Source organism: Brachypodium distachyon, chromosome 3 (assembly GCF_000005505.3).
Source record: "Brachypodium distachyon strain Bd21 chromosome 3, Brachypodium_distachyon_v3.0, whole genome shotgun sequence".
NCBI classification, from domain to species: Eukaryota; Viridiplantae; Streptophyta; class Magnoliopsida; order Poales; family Poaceae; genus Brachypodium; species Brachypodium distachyon.
The window spans coordinates 58152026-58163321 of NC_016133.3; the positions used below are offsets into that span (position 1 = coordinate 58152026).

At 49.2% G+C, this 11296-nt stretch overlaps 1 protein-coding gene, 1 non-coding gene and 1 pseudogene across 2 annotated transcripts; 1 reads left to right on the forward strand and 2 right to left on the reverse strand.

The window, feature by feature from the left end:
- Positions 1-1325: 1325 nt before the first annotated feature.
- On the reverse strand, positions 1326-6388 carry LOC100828600. Its single transcript, XR_002964660.1, has 6 exons — positions 4792-6388; positions 4091-4533; positions 3961-4013; positions 2485-3423; positions 2071-2413; positions 1326-1660 (listed from the first exon to the last, which is right to left on the reverse strand). It is a non-coding gene; the product is annotated as a transcription termination factor MTERF6, chloroplastic/mitochondrial (transcript).
- LOC112268504 (transcription termination factor MTEF1, chloroplastic-like) lies at positions 5051-8426 on the reverse strand. Its single transcript, XM_024460878.1, has 2 exons — positions 7044-8426; positions 5051-5178 (listed from the first exon to the last, which is right to left on the reverse strand). Exon 1 carries the CDS (start codon positions 8314-8316, stop codon positions 7075-7077), a length of 1242 nt encoding a protein of 413 aa, XP_024316646.1. The 5' UTR covers positions 8317-8426; the 3' UTR covers positions 5051-5178; positions 7044-7074.
- Positions 8427-9165: 739 nt separating this feature from the next.
- LOC100821723 lies at positions 9166-10709 on the forward strand (annotated as a pseudogene).
- The last annotated feature ends 587 nt before the right edge of the window (positions 10710-11296 follow it).

Consider the following 11296-nt stretch of genomic DNA (forward strand, 5'->3'; position numbering starts at 1 on the left):
TTATAGGTCTTCCCCAATCCGGTGAGCATGTAATCTATGATCTCGCCGTCTTCAAGCGGAGACCCAGCGGCAGCCATGGCGTCGGCGAGAGCCTTCACCTTGTGCATATACTCGCTTGCGGTCATGTCCAGCTTCCTCAGCGTCTGGATTTGACGCCGGATGTGCCGCACCCCGACACGGTTCTGCGCGCTGATCATCGTGTGAATTGCCGTCCACGCAGCAGCCGCGGATTTACAGCTAATGAGCTGATTCGCGAGATCCTCGTGCATCGAGGAGAGGAGCACCCCTAGGACCTTCTGATCTTGCGTCCACCACTTCGCGTACTCGGGATTAGCCACGGTTGTGGCAGTGTCGCCGGTGCCCTCGGTGACGGTTTTGGCCGGCGCAGCGGCCGATCCGTCGAGGAAGCCATGGAGGGAGGCGCCGGAGAGGTTGGTGATGACGAGCGTCCACCAGAGAGGGAAGTTGCTGCGGTCGAGTCGCACGCCGATGGCGGGAACGACGGTAGCGGTGGTGGCGGTGGTAGCCGGCGGGGCAACAACGGGGCCGACGAGCGCGAGCTGCTGCGAGCTGCTGGTCGCCATCGCTCAGCTAGCTCGAGCACGTACGACGCAGGAGGCAGAGCTCACGCGAGCAGCTAGGCAGAGGCGATCACGTACGCACGCGGGCAGGGCACTTCACGTACGCAGGCAGAGACGGAAACGAGTTTGGCTCTGATACCAAAATATGATTTAGGGTTGTGTGGGACAGAGCCTCCACATATCTCGTATATAAAAAGGACCAACAGTTACATGTACAACACGACTAAGACTAGGACACGTATACAACACGTATACGAATCGGTTTCTAACATGCGCTACCCCACAGAACAATGGAACGAAAAAGAGTAAATTTCACAAAATCAGGGTTTCAACGGGTCACAGTCATGACTAATAGTCTCACAAAACCACACTTTTTCGGGCATAGCTTCTCACAGAACCCAAATCAGATAATTAAGAGCGTTTGATGGTGTTTCTGACAAGTGGGACCCACATGTCGGATGCTAGGTCAGACGGGTCGAACCATTTTTTTGTCCACGTCAGCTTTTGCCCAACACCCCGTTTAAGCTCCTCTATCTACCCGGGAAATCCTGATTCGATCCTGCCATCCGACATGTCCCACTTGTCATAAACATCATCAAACGCTCTTAATTACCTGATTTGGGTTCTGTGAGAAGGTCTGCCCGAAAAAGTATGGTTTTGTGAGACTATTAGTCATAACCGTGGCCCGTTGAAAACCTAGCCCCAAGAAATGTGGTTTTGTGAAATTTACTCAACGAAAAATCATTAAATCATTAGAGCTGCACTTTATATCACCTGAGCAACCTAAAACTATTGGTTTAAAATGTAATTATTATATGGACAAATAAGAAAAGGAACGATCAGTATATGTGAGCAGATGCATACTTGTGAGCACATAACGCTCGTTATACTTGGATTGTTGAATGCAGGTCACGAACGGGTGCTCGTGCTATACTGAAAAACGAACTATTGGTTTAAAATGCAGGTCACGAACATAAATCAACTGGGATTTATCTCTTTGGTATCAAAGACAGAGTGCAGGCTGTCGAAAATCTCCAGCTTCCGTCGTCATGAAAAACGAAGTGCCAGCTTCCCTTTTCCTGAAAAAGCATCAGATATCAAATTAAAAGTAACACATGAATCCATCTCATCTCTAATGGAATAGATCAGTAGCACATTGCATGCAAAACCACTAACAGGTCAACAACTAGAAAACTGTTTTTGTGACTACATTAATCCAAAATATTTCACAAAATGAATACGGAGTAGAATGTAGCATAGCAATAAGACATAGATACTTGCTTCACAAGTGTTTAGTTTACTTAGTAAATTGATACAGAAACGATCTGTGCATTCCCTCCCTTTCTCTGGTGTTGCACAATGTGACCAGGTTCTACAGATCTTTCCAATTTTAATTAAAAAATAAAGCAGCATACAGTGGCTAGCCGCAGCAGATAAAAACAATCACAAGTTGGATGTTATCAGAAAGCTTTGGAGCTTGTATGCAGACCTTCCAGGACATAATGTCTCCCACATGTAATTCCTCCTCCTATATAGTATCAGTAGTTTTCCATCAAACTATCTAGCAGCACATCCTCTGGACAGCACACCTTTGACTTGATTAGCAGAGAGACACTGGGTAGGTAAACATCACATTTGTGCACTTTTAAATTGGCGTGAATGATAGGTTTAATAGAAAAGTTTATCAGATAAAATACGACTGTAGTTTACTCATTGGTGGCCTCGAAATTATAACATATAAAGACGGCTGCGATTTTACCAGATGTTACGAGGTATGCAACAAAAAACACGAGGTCTTGTCATCTTGATGCCAAAGTTTTCAACATCAGGGTCTGCTTATATACATGCTAAAACTCAGCAGTATTGCATGCACAAAATAAGAGTAATAGTTGATCGTCATTACCATGGGATACAGCAACAGGTGTCTGTGTTTCATGCTACTTAACGTCTCATCCTGATTTTGCAAATCTTGTTCCCTTTCCCTTCGTCTCTTTACATCCTTTGGGCCTACATATATGTGCTACAATTTAGTATCTCAGCAGTTTTGAACACGTCAGATTTGAAATATGAATTCTATAGCAAGAACCACATTAGTTATATCTTTTGAAAAGCAATAGTAAATAGAGTTTTATGTAATTGCTTTTCAGTTGATCTTATGAAACACAATATTTCAACGAATTGAGCTGCATAACATGAGAACATGACAGTTTCTCCAAAGCAATGAAAAACTGAGTGAGCTCCACAGATTCCATACATTACAACATGCCATCTCCTTGTGACTTCATCTCACAATTGGCTGACCATTTAGTGCATTGCGCCAACCAAGAGAAACTCACACTCTCACAGTACCGGCAGTAAACAAATACCAAGAGCAGTGATAAAAAAAATAGAATGCCTGCAAAGTTACTATTCTTAATTCAAGAAAATATATCATCCTTATCAGAATATAGCATCAGCTCCACTTTACCAATGAAACTTGCCATTAGAAGCACCAGATCACCACCTGCTATCATCACTTCAGTGAACTCTATTACAGATTCTCAAAAAAAAAAAACTGCCTATTACAGTATCCATTTATCCTAACCCTCCCCTCAAATTTCTTCCACAACTGAACTCTTATATAGTATGTGACAAGTAAGAAACAGAATGGTCACCTCTTCAATTTGCCCTGAGTATTTCTTCAGCACAAATTAACCTCATCTAAAAGATTGAACGCTTTTCTCACTAGTTCATGGCTGAGAATATTTTCCAATGTAGAAGCATATATATAGACTGAGCTCATGGGTTTGCAGCTCCTCAGTCTCCTGGGATTGCATCCCCTGCAGCTCTAAATCTCCTGGAACTGCGTGGGAATCAAAATACTTCAAGCAATTACATCTTTCTCATCTGATGAGAGGAATATAACCATTCCATTCATTGACAAAGAGCAAAAAATGTAATCTATGTTCTCATAGATTAACAACAAATAAAATTTCCTTGCAAAATAAGGCTAACATAACTGAAAGATTAACTATGGAAAAGATAAAATAGGCTGAAAACAACTTGTTTCATGGTAGTTCTCCTATTCCTTTTGAAATATGAGGTACTCCAATTAGTAAGTAATGACCCAAAAGAGAACATTATATTTCAAGATCAAGTATGGACAAACACTTAACCATCACACTAGCCAATGCTATACCAATATATATAATTTTTCTTTCAAGCACAAAATTTATTCTCTCTATGAACAGAGCACAAATTATAGATATATCAACGGGGCACAAATTATACATTTGGAAAACTAAATCTAAATGACAGATTGAAAAGCACAATGGTCTGAACTACACATGAAGATCTCAGACATGGAAAGGCACATAAATACCAAATTTGTATACTATACCTGGATGGGATAATTAGCTAATACATCTGCCCAGCATGCAAATAGTTATCATTCTGCAATTTGCATGTATAGGTAAGCTATTTATGTTACCATGTACATATTCACATGTTAGAGCATTAACTTGAAGTACCTGGTAGAAAAATAGGTGGGGAATGCAGGTGTAGATCTTTGCAAGATCATTTTACAACCTCGTCCCAACTTAACATACCAATACATGACGACCATGCAACATAACTGGTAAGAACCAAAGGTGCTCAGACCAAAAATTATCTGCAGAACAGAGGGTCAAGAAATAGACAAAAGTCAGCAACTATATGTATTTCTTGTTCAAAAACGACAAAATAAAAAAACATGTGTGTGCTACTGATTTGGTGCACTAGGTGCAAAATTCTTCTCTTCCCAACTCATGCAAAATTCTTCTCTTTGTAGCAGCGCCCATGGGACAATCGGATCTAACGTCCAGGGATGCGCATGTGACAAGATCGTACGGCCCGCATGGCTGATGATCTGAGAGGACTGCGAGGGTGCTGCCTTTTGTTGTCCCGAATTGTCCAGAAATACAGTTACGGTTTCCTAAAAACAACAGTTATTACAATCTTTAATGAAGAAACTATATCTTACAGAAAAATAGTGCATCCCAATTCATATCATAACGTGGGAGGTTGCGTGCATGCGTGCATGTGCAGTCGCATTACTAGTATATGGTAAATAAAAGCCTGTTTATCCAATTGAAACCAGCTTTTCGGCTTTAATGTATTTTGGAGGATCATTTCTTCACAATTATTACTTTTTTGTATTCTGCATCTGAAATAAGCACGGTGAGAAACGAACCACTATGTCACACTATGAAGCATTGTACGCATTCCGTAAGAACATGATGCCCATTTTCTATAAACAAGAGAGAGCCAGAGGAAATTTCATTCCAAACCCATTGTTCAATCAGAAATGAAATACTTCCGAGTTATGGAGCACAGTAAGTTTTCATCAGAATTTCGATGCTAGCAGCAGCATCATGGGTTGTAGAGCACACATCAGGAGTATCCAAATGCAGTAAGAACAAAATGATCCTGCCATTTAGATGGTTGGTGGAGACTCAGAACAGAGGAGCATACAAGCAGGATCCTTCACAGCACAACTCCAGCAGGCAGTTTCCCTTTGCAAGCATTTGTGTATTCATCATCCAGGCCTGGAAGAACATCCTTATGGGGGTGTATATACCTGCATCGGAACAACTCATCACCAAGAGTGACCAATGTGTAGAAATTTTGATCTTTCCGTGTTAGTCCTTTCTCTTGGAGCACCTTCATCACGTAATACCGGGGCACCAATCGGCGCATGCTATACATCAGCAGCGTAGGCCTTCTAAGGATGCACCCGGTGTCAAAGCCTACGACCTTGATCAGGAACTCCGAGACACTCAGAAGCTTCTCCCTGGAGCACCTCAGCACCACAGGGTTCCTTCTCACCATGCTGAGCACCTCAGCCTCAGAGCACCCGAGCGTCTCGCTGAAGAACTTAAGCTTGGCTACCACCGTCTCCGCACCAAGGCCCATCGTCGTGGACACAGCCTGCCTGAACATAAGCGAATGGCGTGGCACCCCGAGCTTATCGGCACGCACGAGGATGGACTTCACGGTTTCTGGGTTGCTGGTGAGCAGCCTCGAGCTGGGAATGCACATCTTGGCAATAACGCAAACACTTAGCCCGCACTCTCGTAGCAGCTCGATGTTTGGCTTAACCACCTTCTCGAGGTCCGACGTGAGGAGGTAGTAATTGCGCTTGAGGACGCGGAGGAACATCTCCGGCGATCCCAGGAAGGGAATCCAGAATCCGAGCTTCTCCTGGACTTTGAAGGAGCGGAAGACGTAGGGGACCGTGCGGGCAAAGGTCTGGACCTGGGCGTCGGAGAAGCCATGGCTGCGGAAGCTGGCGATGCACACCTTCAAGCTTTTATCGACACTGCTGTTGAGGATGCGCGGGTCGTAGGCTACGACGTTGGCGATGTCGGCCTTGGAGAGGCGGAGCGCTGGGCCGGCGAGGAAGGCGAGGACGGAGTCAGCGTTGGAGGTGCACTTCCAGTGGGATATGTACTTGGTGGATTTCCGGGCAGTCTCCCGCGTGAGACCGCAGGTGGTAACAAGGTAGTCCTCGGCGGCGATGTGGCCCAGCGAGGCGGCGGTCGATAAGAGGGAGCGGTGGAGAGAGAAGAGGTCAGGGGAGGCGGCGCGGTGGAGATAGCAGAAGCGAGGGGAGGCGGCGTGGCCGAGGGAGAGGAGTTGTTTCTGGAGGTGAAGCATGGCGGCGGCGGCCATGGCGCCGGCGGAGCGAGGGGACTTCGGTGTGGTAGGCTCAGAACGACTAAAGAGCTATCCTGGTTCTTCCTCCGGCTCGAGCCAAACCCTTGCGGGCCGTTGCGGCAAATAGACGAGCCGCCGCAAAGGCCCTTCCTACAGTTAGCCGGCCCAACAAGCTGGCTCTGTTTCTTATTCTCAAAAAAAAAAAAAAGCTGGCTCTATTTCTTCATTGCTGCGTCCTTTAGACCGGCCCAGACTTCCTTTCTTCTTTGTCTTTTTTTTCCACTTCCCATAATCATATTCGATTTTCTTTATTTTATTTTCTGCCTTTAGATATTCATTTTTTTCTATTTTTTCACCTTTTCTTTTGTTGGAAACATATGATTTTTTCACATGTTTATGAATATTTCTTATTCACTACCAGCACAAGGCTCCTGATCTCTGACAGTATAGAAGACACGTCACACATAGAGGCCTGGAACTGAAGATAGTAGTCCGGTGTTTAATTCTAGAAAAACTGTGGCCTGGAAAATATGAGCAATCTCTCTCTGGGCATTGCACACTTGTGAAAGATGATGAAGAGAGAAGCGAAGAAACTTTATACCAAACCAATTGTTCAATCAGAAATGAACACTTCCCAAGTTCCAAAACTATAAACATCCGCCTCGTTGCTGTTGAGTGTTGACTGTAATCAACCTACTCTAAATGGCCATGACCAAGAATCTGCTGTGCTTGCTATTGTTCATCATCAGTAGAATCAAGTTATACAGTAGTGGAGGGTATACACACCTCCGGATCCTCTTCTAGTCACAGCTCAGGCTCAGCTCGCTCGCACCGGCGCCTTCCGTGCACAGGCAGACTCGTAAGCATCGGCGAGCCCCGGGATGGCGTCCACGAAGGGGGCGACGAATTTCTCCAAGAACCTCTCTTCCGTCGGCGCCACCACGTTGAAGAAGCACCGGTCTTCCTCGACCAGCCGCCGGTCCTTGAGGAGCCTCAGCACGAGGTGCCGCGGCATGAGCCTCCTCTCGAGGCTGTACATGAGCAGCACGGACCGGCGCGCGATGTACCGCGGCTGCAGCCCGGCCTCGTTCACCAGGAACTCGGCGTTCCGGCGCAGCCGCTCCTCGGAGGCGACGAGGATCCGGGGCGCCTTGCTGATCGCCAGGCTGACCTCCTCCTGCGACCACCCGAGCGTCTCCCTGAGCGCGGCGATCTTGGCGTCCACCTTCTCCTGGCCGATGCAGCCGGCGGTGGAGATGGCGTGGCGGAACATCTGCGACCCGGGCGCCACGCCGAGCTGCGCGGCGCGGCGGACGGCGTCCTGGACGTACTCCGGGTGCATGGTGACGAGCCGGGGCGCGGCCACCAGCAGCTTGGAAATATCACAAGCACTTAGCCCGCACTGCCTGAGGAAGGCGACGTTGGGCTCGACGACTTTCTCGAGGTCGGAGGAGAGGAGCCAGTAGTTCCAGTCGCTGGCCTGGAGGAGCCGCTCCGGGGACCCGAAGAGCGGGAGCCAGAACCGCACCTTGGAGACGAAGCTCCGGCAGAGGAAGTAGCGGCCGGCGATCTTGGCGAGGCGCGCGATCTGGGGGCGCGAGAGGCCCAGGGCGAGGAGCTCGGCGGAGATTGGGGCCAGGGAGCGCTCGATGCGGGCGCAGAGGATCCGCGGGTTGGAGGCGACGGCGGCGGCGACTTCCTTGGGGGAGAAGCCGAGGCCAGCGAGGAAGGCGAGCACGGCGTCCGCGTTGGAGAGGGATTTGAGGTGGGCGAGGTTCTTGGAGGCCTTGAGGGCCTGCGGCGGGGTGAGGTGGCAGTTGGCGATGAGGTAGTCCTCGACCTCGACGGCGGAGTGGCTTCCTGCTCCTCCGGAGGAGGGCGCGGTGGTGGCGGCGGAGGCGGAGTGGGGTACTACGCGGAGGCGGAGGACGCAGCGGGCGGGGAAGTGGTGGACGGCTGCGAGCGGGCCGGCGGCGAGGAAGAGGATAGGCATAGGGGAGAGGAGCATGGCCGGGTAAGGGAGGAGGAGACGTGGCGGGGAGGGAGTGGCCATTTTCATCGACCCGGCTGCGTAATCCGCAGCCGCTGCCGCTGTACAGCGCGCCACGAGGAGAGCGCCCGGCTCCACTGGATAACACCAGCAGAAGCAGATTTCAGACACCGGAGAGGTCACCCTGGATAACAGAACTTTACAAGTTCTTCCCGAAGTAATATAAGGTTAAACATCATAACATGCACTTCATACAGTGATGGCTCTACTGTATACTATAGCAACACTGATAAGCTGCATGATTTGAACTGAACTTTAGAGTTCGTTCTGTAGTAAAATTAACAGTGGGCGGTTCCTTCTTTATTTTGAAACAGCAAAACTGATAAGCTGTACATATCTCAGGGGTATCCGAAGTATGTAGATCTTCAAGACTTCAACCTATTATCATGGGTTAAACACTGGGCAATTTCTTTTTGTCGACCGCGCGTCTGGGTTTGCGAATGCTGCATCGGGTTGGGGAATCAGACGTGGGCCTAATTTGTTAATTGGGTCGCAATGGACGTGGGAGACCCATCTTATTGTGGCCCGTGAAGGAGACTAAAGTAGGCCCTCGTAAGGCCCAACAGTCCCAGTACTTCAAAACCTTGTCTCCGAAACACTGCAAACTCTCTATCCGTCTATCCGTCTCGATCTCAAATGCGGAAGTACATTAATTCAGTTCAAAAATGAAATAAAATGATGCACTGTACATTACTATGGAATCAGCTGGCTACATGCATGCATGAGCAGTCCTGAACCGCGTTCTCCGCTGATCGGCGAGATTTAACTCCTCTGTAAATGCCTATAAATACCCAACTATATATATTGGCATCGCTCGATATGCCTATCTCTTTGGAGTAAACATCGACCGCGGCAAAGATGGTGGCAATCAGCAGGAAGATGCTGGCACTTTGGTTGCTAGGTGTGGTCTTCGCGGCTGCTTCTTCCTCTGCTCAAGGTCACCGGGCTCGCCGCCGCCACTACGATTTCTTCGTAAGTGTACTCCCTACATATATAACCACCATCATTTTGTTTCGTTTCTCTGATAGCATCCATACATTTTAGACAATTTAGTGATTCGTAGGAGGACTCTCTGCATCTTACAATTTTTGCTTTGTGTTTCGGTGATAAGCTTTGCGCTGAGCCGCTGATTAATTTACCTGCTGGAGATCGATGTGTATGCCATGATTTGACAGATAAAGAAGGCCACGTACACGAGGCTGTGCCGCGAGAAGACGATCCTGACCGTGAACGGCGAGTTCCCCGGCCCGACCATCTTTGCCCGGAAGGGCGACGTGGTACCGTCGACGTCTACAACCAAGCCGACCAAAACATCACCCTCCAAAAAATTACTTCGTACGGATAGCACACGTAGGGCTCATATCTCTGTATTTCGCAGGCTCGGCGTGGACAACCCACGGAACCCGTGGTCGGACGGGCCGGAGTACATAACACAGCGTCCCATCCAGCCCGGCAACAAGTTCACCTACCGGGTCATCTTCTCCAGAGAGGAAGCTGGCACGCTGTGGTGGCACGCGCACAGCGACATCGCCCGTGCCACCGTGCATGGCGCCATCATCATCCGCCCCCGGCGCGGCGCAACGTACCCCTTCGCCAAGCCGCACAGGGAGATCCCCATCATCATCGGTACGTATCCTGGTCGTGCGTACATGCATGCAACACACGTACGTACGCGCTTGCATGGCATTTAGAATGAACGAGCTTTTTTTGTACAGGTGGATGGTGGAACGGCGACGTGGAGCGAGTGTTGGTGGAGGCGGTGAGAACCGGTGGCGACTTCCGGGCTTGGGACGCGAACACCATCAACGGGCAGCCGGGCGACCGGTTCCCGTGCTCCGGCGACGGCAGGGGCGGAGCTACTTGAGCTTTGCCTAGTGCACAGGAACCAGGGTCCAAGAAACATTAAGCCTTGCAATTGTCTACTGCACCAGGTTGTGGTACGCAAAGTGCACCAGGTTAAAGTTTGTGCACCTGGCTAAATATCCTCTAGCTCCGCCCCTGGGCGACGGCGCCTTCAGGCTTTCCGTGGAGCGCGGCAAGACCTACATGCTCCACGTCATCAACGCCGCGCCCAGCACCGACTTCTACTTCGCCGTCGCCGGGCACCGCCTCACGGTGGTAGGCATCGACGCCGCCTACACCAAGCCGTTCTCTGCCGGCCACATCTTCATCGCGCGGGCCAGAGCCAGACCGTGCTGCTCCACGCCCACCGTGCACGGCGTCGCCACGGCGCCCGGTACTACTACATGGCGGCCAGGCCGTCGGAGACCAACCCGGCTGCCAGCTTCGACAACAGCACCGCCACGGCGATCTTGGAGTACATCGGGCCGCGTCGGCCGGGTGGTCAGGACAACCTTCCCGGACAACCCGACGTCGGCGTTCAACTACACGTCCGGTTCTAATGACCTCCCTACGGTATTCGTGCCCAAGGGTTGTTGGGCTGCCATTCGCTTCCGCGCAACGAATCCCGGTGGGTGCTTGATGAATCAGCCTTAATTTGGGGCTCTATATATATGGAGGGTCTTGGTACGATATGTTCCATTCGTGACTCTATTTTTATCTTCCTGTCTATGGTTTCAGGTGTATGGTTGATGCATTGTCATCTCGATCGGCACGCGGTACGGGGGATGATACCGTGCTTATTGTGAAGAACGGTAACGCAACACTATTACAGAAACGGTTATCAGTAACGATCGAAAAATCATATCAGTAACGGTCGGGGCCGCCGTTACTAACTTCGTGTTACTGATGATACCAATCATCAGTAACGGTCGCCCGGACCGTTACTGATGTACAATCATCAGCAACTGTCGCACTGACCGTTACTGATGTATATATACATCAGTGGCGGTCGCTCCTCCCGGACCGTTACTGATGTATATATCATCAGTAACGGTCGCGTCACCGCATCAGTGTCGGTCGAGCGACACTGATACATTTTCGGTATTTAAAAAAATAATTAAAAACACAGTAAATACACAGGAAATAC